The 22,552-nt window shown below is 37.8% G+C and overlaps 1 protein-coding gene across 5 annotated transcripts in view; it reads right to left on the bottom strand.

The window, feature by feature from the left end:
• STRN3 (striatin 3) overlaps positions 1-22,552 on the bottom strand; it is a 48,526-nt gene that overhangs the window by 7,260 nt on the left and 18,714 nt on the right. For 2 of the 5 annotated variants that reach the window (XM_081208251.1, XM_081208254.1), the window contains exons 2-12: positions 20,341-20,444; positions 18,032-18,105; positions 17,011-17,092; positions 16,517-16,687; positions 15,757-15,889; positions 14,242-14,383; positions 8,478-8,588; positions 3,896-4,036; positions 1,307-1,440; positions 377-552; positions 228-275 (exon numbers count right to left, since the gene is read on the bottom strand). In XM_081208251.1, coding sequence (XP_081064377.1) covers positions 228-275; positions 377-552; positions 1,307-1,440; positions 3,896-4,036; positions 8,478-8,588; positions 14,242-14,383; positions 15,757-15,889; positions 16,517-16,687; positions 17,011-17,092; positions 18,032-18,105; positions 20,341-20,444 — 1,316 coding nt within the window. The remainder of the gene's footprint in view (positions 1-227; positions 276-376; positions 553-1,306; positions 1,441-3,895; positions 4,037-8,477; positions 8,589-14,241; positions 14,384-15,756; positions 15,890-16,516; positions 16,688-17,010; positions 17,093-18,031; positions 18,106-20,340; positions 20,445-22,552) is intronic. The other 3 variants (XM_081208253.1, XM_081208252.1, XM_081208255.1) reach the window with 3 other exon arrangements.

Raw genomic sequence — 22,552 nt, 5'->3', positions numbered from 1 at the left:
AGGTGGCTGTCAGCACAAGCACCTTGGCAAAGTCAATCTGGTGCTCCTGTTGGTGCATCTGCACCAAGCCAACCTTGCCCCTCCTCCTCTATCTCCCAGGAAGCAGCAGTGACACAACTAGCACACCTCGCTCCAGACAAAGCCTGAGCGCTAACCATAGTTTGCTCTAGGTGTACCAGCAGTGGTCTGCCTGTGGAATGTATATATGAGAACATGGCGATACTTACATATGGGCTCTAAATGTGTAGATAGGTTCCACATCTAAAGAGGCACTCCTGTAAGAAAGGTGTCAGAAATAAAGAGGTCAGCATAATTGATCTCCCCCAATATGAAACTTCCAGCAATTTCTCTCAACAGTATCTAAATGTATACTTGCTTTTTGGCAGGAACTGTCTTTTGCAAGTTCCAGAGTTTTAGGGTATGGTCCTCAGAGGCCGTAACCAGCACAGGCTCTACAGGATGAAAAGCTAATGCCCGCACTCCATCGAAGTGGCTGCGTAGCGTATACTTAGGATTCCATGTTTTCCGAAAGGCATCTTTGTTGGCTGGCAGCTAAAGTAAGAATGCATATTGTTAACACCTAAGTAAGAGAGGCACACGGCTAAAAGCTTGTCGGCTGTGGGCTCTTAATTGCCACATGTATCACAGAACACAAACTGAAGCATAAGTTCAATAAATGTTATCAAGGAATCTGTTCTGCTAGGATTGCATTGCAATGCTGTGGAATGACCTTCAGTACCAACTCTTGCATTTTTATAAGAATACAGATAACGTATTTTTTTTCATTTTGAAAGCAGGTTTTTTCTAAATTTGCTGCTTGTATAGAAAATGTTGAGGATTTATGACAGCCTCCTGAAGTTTTAGTAAACACAAGCTACCTAGAGGATTTCTGATGGTTAAAGAAGACAAACTTCCATATTCCATCTTCCTTCTCCTCCCCTAATTTCTATCTTTCTTACAACACAATACATCATACCCGAGTCATCTTTCTTTCACATCATCTCAGTCTATGTATGTGCCTTGCTACCTTTTTAAGGATTCTGTTTATAAAAACCTTTTCAGGATGGACTTGAAACAATGTAAATACCACAAATATACTGTCATTAAATGCCAACTACAGTAAGTTTCTTGTTGATTTTACAAGAATCTTATCTGGTGTGTGTCATTAATACATTTTATTGTGGAGACCTATTTATAATAATAATATGAAATAATATGCATGGTGCATAGCTATAGACCTACATTATGTGGAACATTCTAAGAATGTACTACTGTGAGATCTATTTTAAAATAAAGTTGTACTTACATCGTAACTGTAATCTGCATCATTAGCTACAGTCAAGTCTGCAAGGTCCCCAAGGCCCAGAACACTTAACAAAACGTCATCTGAACCCATAATAAATGACTTGCCCCCTCCAGATGGAAACGTAATTGGCTCAGCTACAAGAGACAAAAAATAGTTTATTATGATCTGGAGATTAAGAACTGGTAAGATTTTAATAAGAACCAAGAATTAAACTCAACAATTTGCCAAAATAAGTATATTTTGCATTGGCACATTTACAGTTATATGTTAAATTCCATCAGTAAAACATGGTATCTACTAATAAATCCCTTCTTACATATTTGTAGTCACTAACATCTGTAACTATAATAACGCTGTAATTTTTTTGTTTCCCTTTCCACACATTGATCCCCCTTTTGAGTATATTAATTTTACTGATCTGTTTTATTGATTACTAATGACCATGAATAAGCAAGAGATAAATATTGCATCAGAGCTGTTTCAGTTTCGTTTAATATTCACTTACCTTTTCAAACATGCCATTATGCACTTTTATTCAAAATGAAATTTGTGCCTTTCCCCCCTCAAATAACCTTTCACTGAAAATATAAAATAGTTGCAATCCTATAAACAATGTAATCCCTGTGAGTAAGTCCCACTGAATTCAATGGACTCACTTCTTAAGAAGGCATGGACAGAATTACCAAACTACTGCCTCACTGAATATTTTTAAAAATCATGTTTTGTTTTGTTTTAATAGGGCAAATGTACAGTGTCTGTACTTGATTATTAAGAGATAAGATGAAGAGGCATTCACTCATTTAAGCCTAGGGTGAAATTCAGTAGAAGTGAAATGGCTTTAAATCCAGCACATGCTATATTAAGAGAAGGGGATAGGAATTTTCTTCAGTTGTCCCTTCCTACTTCAGCCCCCTTCACCCCCCAAAAAAACTTTTCCAGAGGGTTGGGGGACCCTCCAGAATAGCATGGAAGGTGGCCGTGGGGGCTGAAAGGGAAAGGGAAAATCAGAGACAATCACTCCTTTTCTCTTAGCATATGCTCCCCGCCCCCAAGCAAAAGCCGTTTTCAAGTGGAACAGCATTCCACCAGATTTCCTCACTAATTCCTACTTTATTTTTCAATAGTTTGATAAAAATCAGTGAAGTGGCGCTTTCAAATATATTTACAATTTCAGAAAATTGTTTTCTTTTAAGAGAATTTAACCTGCTTTTGGACCAATATAACATTCCATAATGTCACATTTTCAATTTTAGTTTTCTTTGTATCTTTACTTTCAAAAGCAGACATCATCAGGCTACCTATCCTACAGACTTTTCTCTACTTTCAAATCTGAAGGAATCAGTTTTCAAAGCATGCACAATTGTTATTTAGACCAAGCGATTTAATAATTAATTATTTTTAGAATGAATACATATGAGGAAGTCTACAATATGAGGAAGTCTCTGGCATTCTCTAAATTTTGTCAAGTTTGTATTTTCCTGGTACTGAAGTTCTAGCAGAAGTAAATGAACAAAATAACCAGGAGAATCAGACACAGTAAAAAGAAAACAAAACTTTAAAAATCTACTGTTGCTGTTAATAGACTATACAACTAGCAGTGGGAAAGGAAGGCAATGCTCAAAACAACATGCTGTTTTCCACATTATGCAGCTTGCAGCTTGCCAAAAGAATAAAATTCCAACATAAAGTGCAGGAATGCTGCACTCTAGTGAGAGAATGAAGTCACACATCCAATCCATCTATGTATATAAACTGATGCATCCAGCTGCACTACATTAAAATGACTACCTCCTTCCAATGGTTTATTTCCTAATTTATTTTATTTTTTAAAGGATCAGGCTGGGTTGCTTCAAGGTAGTTCTGTGCATCTTTAGAAGAGAACTGATTCCCATGATGTACCATTTGCACATACAACTTTTGATGTCAATACTAAAGGGTCCAGGACAACTAACAGTAACAGTGCATAAGCACAAACCTTGTTCAAACACCACATACTAAGGGTTTTGCATGGCCAACACATGAATATCAAGGAAAACCTCATTTTTTTATTTTTAAGATACAACTGTCCTTAAGATAGGATTTCCTTTGTTTCAGGGAATATTTTAGGAGCAAATTTGGGACTGACATTGAAATTTTGAAAACATCAGAACATGTACTTTGATTACCAACGCTAAAATGCTGAGCTAACAGCATTTTATTTCAGGTGGTGAGCAAAGCACAAATAATTTCCACTTAACACTGGTGCAATATGTTTAGATAAGGACAGTTTTTTTAAAAAAAATATTATCAATAAAGTAGAATTAATAAAACTTCAGAGAAGGGTATCATTTACCAATTTACCTTATTGTTGCTTAATATTTGCTACACACCACTGTTATATTATTAAGCTTTATAATCAAATAAACATGCAAAATCTGGGTATTGATTTCTGTTATACAAGACAAAAAAGCTAAAGGCCAAAGTGGTATTCTTTTGCAAATCCATGTTGCCCAGCAACAATGGCATCTAAATGGGTTTGGAGGGGCTATACAAGTGTGGTTTTAAAAGAAAACCTTCTAAAAATAAAATAAGTAGGTGAATTTGTTGTACCTTCCTCTGCTCTTGCACCTTCATGATCAGTCATTCTAGAAGAGGGTGACCTAGATTGATTAATGACTCCTGAAGGGATGTGGGGTAGCTCATCATCGCCCAGATCAGCTATCATGTCGTGCAGTTTAGTCCTGTTGACCCCTGTAAATTAATGTCAGCAGCAAAGGTTCATTTGATTGCCACCGCTTGACCTGACAGCCATTTACATGCCCAGTTTGCTAATCAATATTATTGTTTGAATGTAATCTCGTTATAAGACACATGATGGAGTGTGTGTGTGTGTGTGTATAGTTACATGATGTTGTGTTGGAAAATGAATTAAGATCTCTTTTTTAAAGAATTCCAACTTGTTCTTTGTGTAATTGCTATTTGCTGTGCTTAAGATAAGAGAAGCTTGAATGTTTGAATTCCCTAAGAATGTAATCCTTGAACAAATGCATATTAATTATATATTGACAAAAAAATCCAGTATTTATATTAAAAGCTATCATCACCAAGAAAGAACAAACTTTACCAAAAGAAGGGACAAAAGTAAAGGTGAACAGGTAGCTGGGAGGCAACAAACTGTTAACTTTCCCCTTTTGTGTTTTTAAATAGGTAATTGGGCAATTTAAAAATATTCATTTATCAGTTGTAAGAAATTTTATAAAATAATTATTGTATCTGGAAAGTTGACTTCAAATTAATACTCTGGCCTATAAAGTGCTTTAAACTAAAATGAGTGCAGAATCTCCAAAGAAACTTTCATAAATAATAAACCATAATCATAGATTGAAAATCAGAGAGATAGGAGGTGGAGTCTCCTCAGTCTGTTTTTGGCCAACAGAACTACCAGCTCTTCTTCTTAGCCAGGTAACCACAAGTCCTTCATTACAATAAATAAATTTCTCAATAAATTCTAAAACTACTCTTTTCACTTCAAGATCCCTACGCATCCAAGTTTTACCACTAAGTAAAACACAATGTCCTTATATTACAAAAGATGGAGTTATTCTACACAAAGCGAAATAAAGGACCATGCCATTTACTGACACTCTAAAAAGTGCTAGATATGCACATACTAGGGTTGCCAACACCCCTTCCATTCCCCCCACATTAACTCACTACATTCCCCTTCCCACTCCATGCAACTGCTAAGTTTGCTTTTCACCTTCCCAACCCCATTTCTGATGACACTACTACTCACTTCTATTTTGTGGTCCCTCTTTGCACTAGTTTTCACTTTTACCCCATGTCCATGCCTCCTCCCACTGTCAGTATGTTTAAGTGACAAAAGACAAATCAGCTTTTAGTTACTAGACCAAAATTATGAACAGACCTTTCCAAGCCTTTCCACCCTCACCAAGCTTTTAATGCTTTTATCTAATATTGAAACTTTTATAATCTCTGCAATTTTCTGAGACTATACAAGATATGATTTTTTCCACTTCTATACTGAGAAAAAATGATGGACAGTACAAACTTGGAAGAACACAGTTGCTCTTGGGACAAGGAGTTGAGAGACACCTGTAAGCATATCTGAACAGTGAGATCAACAAGAGGAGAGCTGCAGAGTGCTATCCTGCAGGCTATAAACTCTAAAGTGCTAATCATTTTAAAACCAGGACCTTGAGTAATCATGTCTGTGTTGTAAATAGAACACACAGCCTAGTCTTATGGCAGTTGCCAACTGTCTCAAGAGAAAGAATGCAAGAATGCTGGCAAAACAGGGAAAGGAACTTTACAGAGTGGGTAGAATCAGGGGGTGCACAATCACACCCTAAATGCTAGTTTCTAAGGATTTGAAGTGGGTCTCACTTTGTCCAGTAATTCTGTCTGAACAAAGAGATGATGTCGGATATGGGTAGAAACAGAGATTACTGTGTTCCATGACAGGAACTCCATAACTGCTATGATTCTTAAAGGAGACCTGAAGCCCTGTGTTATGAAGTGGTGTCATCTTTACTTGGGAAATGTGGCACATCTGAATGTTCTCTGAATTCCAAGAGTGTACTGTGAACAGCACTAGGAAGAATAGGAGTGTGAATGAACATATTTTACAAGTCAGGCTACCCAATTGGTGAAACCCAAGAGCAAACTCTGTACTTGTCACATTGAAATCAATATCTTCTACCTATTAACATTTTCAGAGGCAGTCACTGGTAGTTCCAACTATTTGTTATGTAGAGATCAAATCAGAATGTGATGAACCATTTTTGTATTACTGTTCTAGTACAGTTGCATTCTTTGTGGTATTGGCTGCCTTGGTTCTGTTGGGAAAAGGAGGGATATGCATTTTTATATAAAGACATTTTTCTTTACTAAATCAGATGCATCCTGTTGATTTTTTTTCTGTTGAAAAGCAACAGAAATTTTAGTAGGTGCATCACCTGGGAATATTACAAGCAGAGGACACTGATTCCCTAGCACCAATGAAAACAGCTGTGCCCGTAATATCCAGCTGTTCTGATTACTAAACTCTTGTAGAACTTCTCTACATTTTTTGGTTTTCTGTAGATTTGCAACATGTACACCATTTCATTACCATTTGTGAGGAAATAGACATCTTACTGCTAAAACGGTTCATTAGTCCAACATTTTATCCTATATACTTTAAATATATATGCTGCAAAATAGTTTGATGTGGAAGCAGAGCCTGTCTCCAAACATATATTGCAGCTCCATAATAACTTTACAACAGACGTCTCTGTATTTGTCAGCACAAGATGGAGTTATATAATGGGCATGGGGCATTTCCTGAGGAGGCAAGAAAGACCCATTCAGAATAAAGTATTTAGTATTGGATTAAGCATATAATGCAAGGAACATGCAATGCTATTTTTAAAAAATGAAAAAAAATGCATGCACAAATCTATTTATAGTGTTAAATGTTTGCATACAAAGCCAATCTAGCATCAATATTTTACTAAAAGAGTACAAAAGATATGCTTTGATAACAGCATTCCTATGCATGCATTTGTGGAAGAAAATCTCACTGACGGGTTTAACTTCTGAGTACACAATTATAATTGGGCAACAATGTCAAATCTACAGACTGATGTTTATATCTAATGTTATTTGAGTGTGAGCAAAACAGATATTTGCTTTCATCTTTCTCTCCCCCCCCCCCAGACCTCCATGCACCCTCAAAATTTGTTTCAGAAGTTTAGTGAACATTCTGAAGCAGATTTGGGGGCAGGGGGAGAGGAAGTCTGTTCTCACAGTGTTGGATTTGCCCCTTGTATATATTTTACATGTCTGCTTCTTCTGCCTTAAGTCTACTATCTATCTTGACCAAAGTTTATCTGGCTAGGCAGCATTTCTCAAACCCCAGCTTAAAAACCCTGGCTATGTTCCAAGTCCTCCAAACTATTGCTGCAGAATATGAATGAACAGAATTCTTGGAAACTGATGTGTTTAAGAATCTGTGGACTGGTGAACTAATCCAACACTGCCTAAGATGAGAACTAGAATAGGACATCTCAAACTAGTTGGCTGGACGATAGCAGTTCATGTAGCTAGAAGCTCTGATCTGTTCCTTGACTTTCTGCAGCTTCTATGGTTATCACAGCAGGTTTGGTGATTACAGTGCTAAATATTTGCTCGTGGGAAGAAAGCATCTCTATCTATGCTGTAGGATCCTTTCTCCGTTTCAAGTTCTTACTGCCCAGTTTGAGAATCACTGAGATTCTTGGATTAAAAAACACATGACTGCTGCAGACTCTTGTCATCCCAGTAGTGTCTGAGGGAAGAAGATGCTGAACTTATCAGCCCCACGCTCAGCATGGTGAAAATTAAGCTACAAAATTAGCTGCCAGAGCTACTCAAACAGACTTGCGTGATCATCAGTAGGAGCAGCTCCTTCTGCACCGACAACTATCCTTTCCCCAGAGTTCTCCATGAACAGCAGAGAAAGGCTAAAACTCTTACTTCTGTGTGGCTTTTGCAGAAGGAGCACGAGACTCTTTGCACTGTTGGCAAAGCCACAGGCAAAGCTCAGCCCCTTCTTCAGGTTCCCTTTTGCTACTTTCATTCTTCAAAGTCAGCACAAACTGGTAGAAAAGATAATGTCCCTCCAAGCCCTCTGCAAGCATGAGGATTTGGGGGACTGTTTGATTCCCACTTCACTTCATGTGATATTTTAGCAGTAGCAGTGTGAAGCGCAATGAGATATGGCTCCTCCCAAGTCCTAGTACTAGTCCTTAATTAGTAAGCCAAGCCAAAATCTGCAGACTGTTGTTAGAAATACCTTTCACAGACAGAAAACTCTCTTGCTTCCTCAAAGTCCTTTTAAAAAACCCCAACTCTACTAACTTTGGCAAACAGACAAAGGAAGACACAACACTATTAATTTGTCTCGGGTTTCAAGTTCTCATTTTCTTCCAAATTGTTCCTAAGCAATGCTGAAGCAACTGGTCCACCTCCTGCTCCCCTCACCAGATTAGGATATTTAGATTTCATTTGAGATGTAGTTCTGATTTGCATATTTATCTGTTGGAAAGTTAAAGTTGGTTGCCCCCCAAATAGCAAAGTGTTAAAATGGAGCAGTAAAAACAGAATGCATTAAAAAAAAAACCTGTCAAAATTCAGAATCTGCACTTACTCTTTACCCCTTTCTTCCCCTTTCGTTCCTTCTTGTACTGTTCCTTCAGTTTACTTATTAGTCCCTGGTCTACATCCCAAACCTCAGCAGTTGGGGACAGGTCATCTTTGTCTACATGCAGCATATTATTGAAACAAAAATAATCAGCAGTTGGCAATGCAAGCTGTCTGTGAGTGTTATAGGTTAATCATCAATACAAAATGTTACTCAGTTACATTTCAGTATTATAAAGGTGCAGTTTGTTACTGTTTTGCAAAATGCTTCCCTTTTGGTAAAAAGAAATATTCCCCACACATTATAATGATTTGTCAACAGTAAAGAAGAAAAACTTCTTTGCATTCACTGATATGAAAAAATTAATGGATTAACGCTAATGTATGAAATTACTGCATCTTTAGTAAGACAATATTAACAAATTATTCAGCCAGACTTAAATAAGCAAATCAATATTTTCCATGCAATACAACTCATGAATGTGCAACTGAATTAAGTGTCAGCACCATTTTGTTCATGAAAACTACCATGCATTTCTCCTTCGGTCTTGCTCTACATGCAATAAGATCTAGTAGTGCTAAAACACATCCAAATCATCACAAAGGGAAGGGTTTTTTTTTTGTTTCAGGTTATTAAAAACATTAACGAAATTCATAGGGTTTCCTTTTTTCCTTCTTTTAATTAAAAAAGTGCACCAGTTCAATGTATGCTGTAACTCAAGCAGTCACGACAAATTGGGGGGGGGGGGAGTGATGGAAGAATAGGCTTGTCTACATTTATAATTTAAGTAATGAACATTCAAACATTTATACCCAGATTATAAAACACATTGCATAGAACTTCCACTGAAGACACTGAGTCTGTATGAAATAAGTTTGGGTATGGTGTTATCTTAAAAGAATTAGCACAGGCACACTTAGTTGAGAAAGCTTGTAAGGAAAGAGAGCTCATTTCCACTCTACAGCAAGGTCAATAGATGTGTTCTGAGCATATGAAATATAAATATTTTAATGAACTAGTAAGTCATGATCCAAGGTGGATTTTTGTAAGATTGATGCTTGTGCTCTACTTACTTGGAACTAATCCCTATTGAACTCAACAGTACTTACTTCCAGGAGCAGTCAGTGAGGAGTGGTGGCACCACACAGCTGGTCTCCTCTAAGAGGCAAGTGAAGTCAATGCAAAGTGGGCAGATCAGTGGAGTCTAGAGGCACTGCAGCTACTGGAACTACACCTGGAAAGCCAGGTGTGCAGCTGTGCTCCTCCTCACTGCCTTACTCCTGCTCCTTTCTAAGTATATAAAGGATTAGGTTGCAACTTAGAAGTTCCCAGCCAGCATTCCTATTAATACAGTGTAGGCAAGCAAGCGTAAGTACCCGATTTCTTTCCTACACAATGAAGTACTTTTTTGTTTTATTCAGTCTCTAGTCCTGTTTACAAGATAGTTCACACTTCCAGGATAATACACATTATAAGCTTAGGAGTAAGTGTGCACTTCCTTCTCTGACTATCCTACTGTGGGAAGACGTTGACTAGGTAACTGGGAGATTCTGCAAGATCGAACCTGGCTGGGTTCAAACAAACAAAAAAGAGCCACTATCCACTATCATTTGGCACTATATCCAGATACTTATGAAGGAGCAGATAGCTGCTGATGTAAAATTAGAGGGGTCCACACCTGATTTCATCAAAACAAGAAGTGTGATCTGAATACTCTCAAAAGTTTTAACCAAATGTTGTATTATTTCTGCTTCAAGTGAGTAAGTTATTTAGTATCAGGTAGAGAATCAATTTAAATGCTATATTTAATAATAGGTGTTCAGAAGGACACTTTAATGTTGCTTCCTCTCTACTAGAAACCAACCATTAAATTAAATTATGATGATCCCCACCTGACTATAGGAATGATGCTTGCACACTGGGCTTAACCATGGTTCACTGAAGGAAGACTGCATTTTTATAGCTGCCTGAGCATGGGATAAAATTGCATTAAAAGAACACAAAAGCTGCTACTAGAAACACCTAAGGAATGGATCCCCCAAGAAGCAATTCCAATTGGTGGCAAACATACTATTCAAGTATCTGCTGAATAAAATCTATTACAACAACCAATACCTGTTGGCAGACAAGAGAGCAAGCATGGACTGAGATCATATGCTAACTGAATGGAATGAATCCTTTTGCAATATCCGAGACTTTTCTTGCTGCCACAAAATTATTGGGGAAAGGTGCTAGGACTTCACCAAGACAGCAATGTGAAATGCACAGGGTGGATGCTGAAACGAGTTTCTTCACTTCTTTCTCCCCTTTGTTCCTTACACTGAATAGGTAAGTAAATATAAAGGTAAAGGACCCCTGGACAGTTAAGTCCTGTCAAATTTGACTATGGGCTACAGCGCTCATCTCCACTTTCAGGCAGACAGTTTTCCGGGTCGTGTGGCCAGCATGACTAAACTGTTTCTGGTGCTGAGTACACTAAGTACTACGAAAGGAATGGGAAAGGGTCACAGATTCAGTCCCCAGCACCTGCCAGACAAGCTGGAAAGTACTTCCTGTCTGAAACCCCAAAGAGCTGCTGACATTAACTATAGACAAAACTGTGCTAGATGGACCATTGGTCTGACAGATTCCTATGCTTTTATATTAATGATACAACTCTAGTTAACTGATCAAATTTAGCCTATTTTCTAGTGATGAAGAAGCAGCTGTACTTAATTCGAGTTCCTCCCACCCGACATGAATTAAGAAAGAGCCAATTTCATTAGATTTTGCTCATTTTTTAAAAAATAAAGGATTAAGGTAACTCCCTATGGGCGGATTTATGTGGGCATCAAGAAAACAATCTGAAGTGGCAACACATTCAATGGCTTTGATCTTAAGAAGCTCTTATATAAAGGGTCTGGCAGTAGGAGACCTTTGTTCCCCTCCTGAGAATCGGAGAACTCTCCTGAACTAGGTGAGATATGGTAGAGGGGCATGGGATTCAGCAGAGGCTCCCCACAGGAAAAAGGGGGATAGAACGGATTCCCCTTGCAGCTCCCAGCAGCACCTTTTCAGGGGATTGCATGGGGAAGGAGAAATCTGTGAAAATCAACTATCCATTTTCCTTATTACAAATTCTGTTTGTCATGAAGGTCACTTCTTGGGAAGATAAAGAGAACCAGTCACCACTGGCCAAATGCCTCCAATAAAGCTAGTTAGGAAACTCTTCAAGTAATTTGCATGTGCTGCTGCTCCTCTCTTGCAGGAGACCTCACTTTCATTTTTTGTCCCAACCTTGAAAGATGCTTTAGAAAACTACTGAATACAATCTTTACAACAAGAATAGGTGGTTTGGAGGATCCAGGCACTATAAAAAACTCTAAAACAGGGCCGATCTTTGTTCCCTCCAAACAAGTATCCAAACAAGAGTCCAAAGAATAACAACAGATGGGGAGGCATGCAGTGGGAGGTGAAGCCAAGCCTCGAGGGAAAAACTTTTTAAAAGAAGGAGCTGGAAAAATAAAGCAGCTAAAAACAGAGGAGCTGTGAAAAATAGGGGAGATGTAGTTTAAATTCTTTCTGGATAGGCAAGATGATAAAAATCAACTTCTGCCCTGAGTCAGATAGGAAACTAAACTGAAGAGATGAGGAGTACAAGCAAATTACTTGAAGAGCTTCCTGCCTAGGCCAGTTGGAAATATTAACCCAGTTGTGACTAGTTCCCTTCATCCACCAGGAGAATTTCACTGAGCACAAGTATGGTTCCTCACCCAGTGGAGGGGTGAAAAACAGACAATACTTGGAGAAAAGGTAGATTGCTGCCCAAGTGGTACTTGAACCCTCATTATCAAAAATAAATAAATTGCAATATAAAAGCCGAAACAGGCACAAGTAACAGATGTGGCAGAAACCCCACTTAAAAGAAAAAGCAGCAAACCCAACAGGAAATTTTATCTTTGCGTTTCAAATGGTATTGCTAATAGCTGGAGCCAAGCTTCACCTTTCATATACGGAAAGGCTCCTTATGCCCATAGACTGCTTTTGATACAATGGGGAAAAGCTGCTTGCTTGCCTGACTGACTCTTGCTGATTTCTCCCAACCTCTGCAGCCCCCAGTGCCACCTTCCTACACAGCTCTGGAGGGTCCCCCAAGCCTCTGGAGCAGTGTCAGAAGTGGCACAAAGAGCTGCAGACAAAGCAGAAAACCTCCCACCTGCTGACAGGAGCACCCCTTGAACCAAACTCTGTTGACTGCAGGAAGGGCATGGCTGGGACTGCTGAGCTTTTCAATGTCTGCCTCCTTTAGGTTTCCCATTCTGAGGTTCTCAGCCAAGGGCCAGAGGTCAACATGAAAACCATTACACAGCTGGGAAGAGCTCATTAAGACCGTATTGCTCAAAAATGGGAACAGTTGCCTATAAGTGATGGGAAAATCTAAAAGATCCAGGAATCTGGACAATGATTGTGAAAATATGGCATTATGAAATATCAAGCAGACTGAACTGGATCAATACTTTTTGACACCTAAATAAGTATGGCTCTGCAGTTTACAATCCCAGTGGGATGCTCTCGCCAGCATAAAGTCTGGAGTCAGCCAAACATCTTGGCATAAGACTTGTTCCATGACTTTTAGATAAACATCTAAACAGTGGCCTAATTTTTTTATATAAATGGTGGATCAAATTAGTGTTTGATCTTTCTATTTCAGCATTCTGAACTCTTGATTGAAGTGCTACAGCTCAATACAAAAATTAATACTGCTAGTTCAAAAAGAAAAGTTTTATGTTGTAAAGCCAAGTTTGCCACACAAATCCAGATAAATTAATCAAAGTACAGAAACATTTTAGCATGCTCATCAAATCAATTTCTAGGACAGCAGAAAGTGGGGAAAGACCCGTATATTTAACATCCTGGGTGCTTTGAGCAGCAGAAGCCTACATTGTTAACAGATTATAAAGACTTCCAAATTACACTTCCAAATAAGCAGTCACAACAAACAACAGGCACTTTTGTAGCCTTTTGTTATATGTGGAGTTCTCTAAATTGGGGCAAGCGAATTAAATTCAGGAAATAAATTTTACTATTTGCAAATTAGGGAATAAAAGTACATAAATAAGAGCTGTCTTTGCAACAAATAGCTTGCTTTATATTACACAATACACCTATAGTGATCTCACTTCGGATACTTTGTTTATAACTACAGGCACCTTGCTATCTATCTTGCTTGAAAGTAAGTCCCATTGATTTCAATGGAACTTCCAGGTAAGCATTTTTTTTACTATTTATATTATTGCATTATTTTAAAATTCATTATATATTATGGGAAAAAATAACCGATTTAGAATACTAAGCTGCCGGTCTTGCCAACAGTAAATGCACCATCTGCTTCAAGTATTAGTTTATCTTAAACAAATAAAAACAAAACAAATTACTTATTTAAAAAACTACCCAAATGATTGGAAAATTTATTATCTGCTTAAGCAAGGAAAGAATAGAAGATATAGGATAAGAAATAAAAGGTTGACCACCAAACTTAGGCTAAAATTCTAAGAAATAAGAGCACACAGGGAAATGAAATAAAAGCAGAAACAGATGTCATACTTAATCTGAATACATTTAGACTTTTGTAATTAAAGAGTATGAAATCTACCATTCATTCTTTTTTCTTTCCTTTTTTATAGCATCTGAATACCACAAATAATTCAGTTTTTGGTTTTGATGCATATGTGCGGGCACACACAGAGAATTATCTTTACGTTTTATGTGATTGTTTCTTTACACTTCTTACCCCATTCTGTCCCATCTCCTGAACTCCTTGCCTCTCCGGCTCCCTCTCCATCTTCTGCAGTTACCAGGAAATCAAACTCTTTCAAGGCTTCTTCTGTGTCTGGATCATCTGTTAGGTCAGCTGCTAGCCCTTCATTTCCAATCTAAAATAGATTGTGACATAATCAGTTTTAGGGACAATATGCTTTGAGAAACTATGTTTTTTAGGTTCTCCCCCAAGATTGCCATTTGGTGTACTTCTGAATAGAAATATCATTTTGTCTAAAATAAAGAGCAGTGCATTAAATGTACTTAATCCATTACATGTGTTTGTAGAAAGGGGGTTCTTAGTTTGTTTATTTTTGTTTGTTTGTGTTATGTATTTTGGTTTGTGAACCACTATGTGAAGGTCAGATGATGGGCAGTATACAAATAAAATAATAAATATGGAAGGAGATTAAATTGTGCTATTACTCTACAGCTATGTATATGAAGTTAAAATCTGCAAGGAATTGTTTTAGTGCTGATAAGGAGACACACTATCTGAAAACACAGGTTTGTGATTGTAGTAGAGAACCCTTTTTACTATTGATGCCTCCATATTATTAACCCCTCAAACACTCAAATTTTTCTTCATCTAATCAGTTGTTTGGTTCTCCACCATTGGATTGGCACGATGTGCATGGGCATGGGGAACCAGACACACTCCTCTCCCCACTTAGAAGGGGTTCATAAGCTATTGTTTTTACTTTCCTTTAACTGCTGTGTTGTCTGGTGCAACAAACTGTGATGAAGGCTGATTTCAAGCAAGACAACTTCAAACCACTGTTTTAAATCTGGCTTGTTGAAGCTCACCGTAACTAATTTAAATCACAGTTGCTAGACTGGGCAAAACAGGAAACCATGTAAAAGCAGGGGCATAAGCTTTCAAACTTCTCCTGTCAGCCACATGAGGGGAGTTCAAGGCTAACTGTAGCTTGTGCATGTAGCACTAAACTGTGGGTTACTGTGATGTGCAAAAGAAATTGTTTACTTAGTTCATTTATACCACCCACTTTCCTCAAAGACGTTCAAGATAGTGCACATTGCCATCTCCCTCACCATATATCATCTCCTTCACCCTATTTATCTTCACAGCACTATGAGGGAGATTAGACTAAAATAGAGATTACCATAGGCCACCCAGTGAACCTCATAGTTGAGTAGAGATTAGAACCAGGCTCTTTCCAATCCTGGTTCAACACTCAATCACCATGCCATATTGACTTTCAAAAATCTGAACAGATATAAGGGAGCATTATATGTTTTACATTTCAATACATTATGTACCTATTCCAGCCAGTTATTTTCAGCCTGCTTTACCTCAGTTCAGGGAAGCACTGCAGAAGTTACAGTCTTAAACTCTTCAAGTAGGTTCAATTAACTTTATTCCAAAATCTGTTGGATTACTAGCTGTGTACTGACAGTGGTAATAAGATGACCCTATCTGTGCTGTTGGGTTGAACAACAAAACAATAAAACTAAGACTTTTTTTTACTTTGTGTTTTTTATTTATCCGGTGTTTTTCTTTTCCATCTGCAATATCTTCTATCATGTCACTCTCTTCTTCTTCGTCACTATCATCTGCATTTTCCAAGAAATTAAATGTTTCAAGAACATCACCAGGGTTCCTACAAGGGAAAAATATTTTCAATGTTGGTAAACAGCTATGACTGCTTTCTGAATTAAGATTCTATGGTCAAGAAAACCCCTTTAAAAATCTCATTGATATGCACAAAGACAACAAGGAATGTGGGATTTCAAAGATTTCTAGCTAAATTTTCAGATTTTTCCTCCGAGGATTTGGCACAAAGAACAGGTATTTTTTAATTACTGCCTCACCTCCTTCCACTTTTTTATTCTCTAGGAAGGCAGGGCAGTATGTTGTTTTCTCAGTCTGTAGCAGGTTGTCTGTGCCACAGTTTGAAGGAAGTGGTAAAAAGTGTCAGGTCTAGAAGACAGCAAAAGCAGGATGGTTGCTTCTAGTATCTCCAAACTAGACCAAAGATCCCCTGAGGAAAGTAAGCAGCAATTCACATCCCATGAAGGCCCAGAATGCTTCTCACTTGAAAATAGAAGCATCCTCTAAGTGAAGAAACACATCTTGGATTTATACATATTACGATTATCACTTTCTAATGCAGTAGATTCTCCTAGATAAAAAGGATGTCAATTTTTAGGTACTGTATAGACATCTGCTTCAGACAAAAGACAGGATATAAGTTTTTAAAATGAATAAATAGCATTGCATTGCCTACCTTTTATTGTCCTGTCCCTTTTGTTTTGATTCTCCACCATTAAGAATCTGTTCCAAATTTTTAGTCTCCACTGAGCCGTTTGGTTCTGAACTGGAAAGCCCAAGTAAAGACCTCACCCTCTGTGACCGTACATCCAATATTGTATCTGTGTAACCTACTTCCTGAAGATACCTAATGAATAAGAGTGAAAGCATTATCTTCGCATACATACACAAACGCCCACATATCTAAATAAGATGTGCTTTACAAGGATTTACAGTATCAATACTGAATTGTTTTGGGTTTTTAAAAACAAATTACTGAATTGCCCCCAGGCGCTATTGATTTGCACTTCCAAGTGTTGCTTCCCATGCAACACTTCCCCATAAGAAAGACATATTTTAAAATACTTGCTTCTATGTGTATAGGCTACCATAAGCGATCATAAGACAATCTCAAAATAAAATAATACAGTATATATAAATATATGAAAAGTATACAAATGTAATACTTACTGTCTTAATAACTGTCTGCCTTGCTTCCAGGTTAGCTGACTATTATGAGGTACTGTAGGAACCTCTGTATCTTTGGTTTCTTCTGAAATGCAAAATAACACTTTAGTAACACTTTCCCTGCAAGTCTTGTACAGCATGCGGCACACTGAATAGTAGATTTTACTTATTCTATGTCCTGTCAATTTTATTTTGATGAAGATTCTGCTCCATTAAGGATCTGGTTTAGTCTGTGGGGTTTGTTTTTTGTTGTCTTTAAGAGCCATTTGGCTGCAAAGTGGAAAATGAAACAGTGACAGAAAAACTAATTCTATTTTTTAGTTCTTATGTTTTCTATCGCTTCTGATTGCACATAAGGGTTACATGTTTGAATGCTCCCCAGTTAAAAATGCATGGGAAAGCAAGCATATTTGGAAGACTACGTTAAAACTTCTGAAATGCATATACTCCTGCTATGTCAACTTTCCATGTGAACGTTTGTTTATACATGGGGATGCACTTAAACCCTGAGATCGTAACAGCCAAGGAATTTTTGCTCTTACTCCATACAAGACTCCGCTTTTTCAAAAACTAACAAGATACTTTATGGACCTGTTCTTTTTTATCTTCCCCAGTTTTTCCTGAGGACTTTATACTTTTAGCAGAATATCATTTGTGAATTTGCACACACACACACGCACACACACAGACACACACACTCTTCTTTGTTTCTCGAAATTTCTGCTTTCCTATTTTTACAAATATCTGGATATCACATTATTAGGGCCATCTGAAGGAACGTTTCCACACACACCATCATTCAGCCCAGATACTGAGATCTATCTCTGATCATAGTTATAAATCATACTGAAAATTAATCACAGCATAAAGACAAAGCCATACAATAAAAACTAGCATAGAAATAAATTCACTTGGAACTGTATAAAGATACTGCTTACACAGTTGGGAAGGGATTTCTCTTTATATAAAAAGTGAGCAATAGAAGAATTTAAACTAAATTCAATGGTTGCAAATAGTTTGTTACCTGATTCAAAAGTTGGCATTTTCAAGTCACCTTGGTTCAATTCTGTGCCATATTTTAGTTTATGATATTTTGCCCTTAAAAATTAAACATAAACATATTGATCAGTAATGAAAATTAATTCCCTCTGTGTTTTCCCACTGTATTGCATCTAAAAGCAATGCTCACAAAGACACTCATGCAAGGGGAATCCTTGTCCCCTTCTTCTCTCTGCAGCCCCATAAAGCTTCTTCTATAGGTCAGGGGAAATCTTTCGCGAATGGCCTCCACTCTCAGGAGAATCTTTCCGGGGGCAGAAGGGAGGAGGGCAATACAGTATGAGTGCTGCTTCAGATACAACATACTACAAATTAATATTCCTGTTAAGTACATATCCATAGCAGCTATTTCTGGCAGTTGGTGTTCTCTAAAAATAAGAACCACGAATGTACAACGGAAAAATAGTTTTACCTCATTTCTCTAACTGTAAAACAGACACACGTGACTCTGCATACAGCCTCCAAAATTTTATTTCATGTAATGACCTAGCGAAAAAGGTAGGAGTACCAAAAGAGTCACCCACTTCCTAAAACAAACAGGAAATTGTAATCATTAAATGACTAAGCAGATGTCAGGCACTGAAATGCCAAGGGAAAATCTACTCTCAGTGGCCCATCTAGGCAGTTGTCACAGTGGCCAACCACAGGTGCCTGTGGAAATCTGCAAGCGGGAGAGACTCTCCACTCCTCCACAAGAGAACTCTCCACTCCTGCTGTTTCTAGCAACTGGTATTCAGAAGCATACTGACTCCAATGGCCATCACGACCAGTAACGCTTGATAGGCCTATCTTCCACCTTCTTCCACTTCTTCCACTATATGTTATGTGAAGAAGTATTTTCTTTCCTGAGTCTATCAACATTCAGTATCAATGGATATGCACAACGTTGAGTGGTACAAGAGGAGAGAAAATTTTCTCTGTCCACTTTCTCTATGCCTTGCATAATTTTATGAACTTCTATGTCACCTCTTATTCAGATTTTCTCTAAACTAAAAAGTCCTCCATCCTGCAACCTTTCCTCACAGGGTACCTGCCCTAACTCCCTTGATCATTTAGTTCCCTTTTTCTGAACCTTGCAGTTGAGCTACAGCTACCCATCCATTTTGTTTCTATTTTAAATGCTATGTTTGAGGATGGTTAAGTATATGCCAAACAGGGCATTGTTTGAACCCAGTGACTTCCTGCCTTTCATTAAAGATAGTGGGAGTGTAGAATTCTTAACTGGTGGTCTAATCATTTTCTGCTTGCACAACTATACTGCATTGAAGCTCTGTAGCCATGAAGGCTTGGCTCTCTTGCATTTTTAAAATTTTCATTTCAGTAAACTCCTGTTATTCCTGTAAGTCTCAAGCATGCTTCTTGTACAAGCTTGCAACTTCCCTATTAAGTCAGAAAATGTTACTTTCCCAATTTGTAACAAAAGGTCTTTTCCATTTCCTTTAAATTACAACTTTTCAGAGATCTTACTGCTTCTGTTCAGTCATTAGATACTGTTTTGCAACTGTCATGATCACTACTGCAGCAAAATTCTTAAGCTGGAAGCATTCACAATAGTGCTGTCATAGGAAAAAGAGAGGCTTTCCACATCTGAAAAAAATGGAATGTCACATCTGTGGGATTTTAAATACAATGTCCGAGTATACTCATAATCTGACATTGTTCATCCCATCAGGCTCCTTTATTTATCACATCTGTGACAACACGTTACAGTAAGAATTATTATAAGGCAGAAAAGGCCCATGGATTATTTTCCGTTAATCAAGTCTTGGTAACTTAAAATACTTTACATTGCATACAAAAACACACACATAAAAGTGGCCGGCAGTGTTGCACAGGCAGATTTTCACTTGCAGAATGGGACTTCCTCTTCCTCCTTTCCTGTACAGCACCCAACATGCCCCCAAAAATGTGATCTGAAGGTCAACAGAAAAGAAGTCCTGTTGTGCAAGCAGACATCCACTGCACAATTAGGTGGCTATCTCCCTAAGAAAATAGTGCAGTGTGGAATTCAGAAACAATCCCAGCGTCTGCAACAAAAAACTGATGGCAGAAATTGCTGATGTGAGTTGTCAAAGCACTTCAAGTAACAGGAGAGTTTATTTTGGGCAGATCCAACTCAGAAATGAGATTTTGCCATGTAAACATTAAGTGGATTGCTTTTCCCCTTTTTCTTTTAGTCAATATATTTTCTAACCTGTGGCCAATTTCCTTACAGGAAATGTACATTTTAAAATATCCAATAAATTTCTCAGATTAGAGAATTGGTACACATACCTTTCTTGTTTTAATGCATATTCTAACATTTTTATTCTTCTTACTAAATCTTTCTTCAAGTTTTCTTGACCTTTTCTTTCACCTTGCAAAAATGCGATCCGAGCCTGAAAACATAAAAGTCAAATTAGAATTTTCAGTTCAAGTCTCTTGTTCACATATATCATCACTGAATGTATATTCCTGCCAGAAGCTTTCAAGGCATATTTCCAAGTTTTATTTTTAAAACTCCTGTAATAAACAAACAAATAAACAATGAGTAAGATCCAATATTAGTCATCCTCAGAACAGACCCGCTGAGCTCAATGGACTTAAGTTATATGTGACCTAATAGAAATTCCTGTTTTGTGAAAAAGTAAAATGATTTAATAGTCAATTAGTCTGATCAATTTCAACTGATGTTACTAATCTGCAAGGTGTTGCAGTTTTTAAAAATAATAATAATAGGATGCCAGTAACAGCACTAAAAATAAACCAAACGATTTTAAACACACACACACACACACACACACACACACACACACACACCTTATTTCCAATAAATTCCAGTAAATCAAATTCTACAGTCAACATAAATGTTCTTTCAAAACCCTCTGGGAGATTAACCAGTTTGTCAAAGATTTTGCATTATTAATATAGTTGACAACAGAAGGAACAGGTCTGCACACGACTCACATATAAAATGTAACAGTAAAATCTGGATCTATTGTGTTTATCCTGCATATGATATACCTAAACCTGTGCTCTATTCCTCACTTTGAAGTGACAGAAAAAACTCTGGGGTAAAAGAGTTCCCATATACAAATAAATGAAGCGCAGCCTTGTCAAATGCAACATTATATTCTGGCAGAAAACATTATACTCTGACACATAATTAGAATGTCCTTTCCACATAGGATCATTTGTATCTACCATAAAGTATTCATTGGTTTGGTTTGGATTCAGAGGTGCACAAGAAAAACTCCATTATCGTGGAATTTCCTCACACCTTCAGCCACTACTACTACTACTATAATTATTGTTATTGTTACTATTATTATTCTCACAATACAATAAGATAACAATTACAAAAAATAAAAACAAGAGTCTAGAGTCCTCTCCTAAAGACAGTTCTCAGCCCCCACTGCCAACAGAAGGTAGCAGCCCCTCCCAGCTCTTACCTGGCATCTTTCCTTTCTCCTCCTAACCTCTCACCCTGGAAGACTGACATTACCCTGTCTTCCACCCATGAGTACACAAACCCTGGAGCTTAAGAAAGGCCCCAAATATATCCACTGAAAAAAGAAAGAAGGAAAAGAATGTGAAAAGAAGAAAAAAGGAAAGGAAAGGAACAAGAAGAGAGGAAAGATTGGGGGGGGGGGAGCAAAGGAAAATAAAAGGAAAAAGACAAAAGGAAAATAAACATCAGAGAAAAATTTAAATGCAGGAATCACAACTAAAGCATCCGTGACAGATGGCCACCCAACCTCTGCTTAGAAACTTCCAATGAAGGAGAGTCCACCACCTTCTGAGGGAGTCCGTTCCAATGTCGAACAACTCTTACCACTAGAAAGTTCTTCCTAATACAGTGGAACCTCAGTTTTCGAGTGTCTCAGAAGCCGAACGATTCAGAACCTAAACTCCGAAAACCCAGAAGTGAATGCTTCCATTTTCGAACGTGCCTTGGAAGTCGAATGGCTTCTGAGGCACGTTTCTCCATAGAAACTGCCAACCGCCCACTGTGCCTCAGTTGTCGAATGTTTTGGAAGTCAAATGGTCTTCCTTAATGGATTACCTTCGACAACCGAGATTCCACTGTATTTAGTTGGAATCTCCTTTCTTGTAACTTGAATCCATTCATTCAGGTCCTACCCAAACTGTAGATGAAAATTCTGTGCACCTTTTTAGCAGCCAGGATTTCCTCACAACCCAACAAAATGGCTACAAGCAAAGTAAAAATGAATTTAATTTCCTAGAACAACAACGTAGCTGGTGGAAGAGTATTTCAGAGTATTAAACAGAACACCAAAATGGCTTTTTCTTTGGTGGCGACTACAGAGAATGAATAACCCCCCTATGAAGATAAGGCAGGCGCTGATAGCTAAATGCTTCTGCCAATAATTAAAAATATACCTCTTTACCTGAACTTTCCCCAACTGTTAATCCCACTTCCTGGCATTTCTGGTTACTTTGACTGATACATATTTTTATTGAAAAGGTTTTTGTTGTTCTATTT

Source organism: Podarcis bocagei (genome assembly GCF_964188305.1).
Source record: "Podarcis bocagei genome assembly, chromosome: 1".
In the NCBI taxonomy this organism is placed as follows: domain Eukaryota; kingdom Metazoa; phylum Chordata; class Lepidosauria; order Squamata; family Lacertidae; genus Podarcis; species Podarcis bocagei.
Note: the sequence above shows the minus strand (reverse complement) of the source record. Positions and strands in the feature narration are given on the sequence as shown.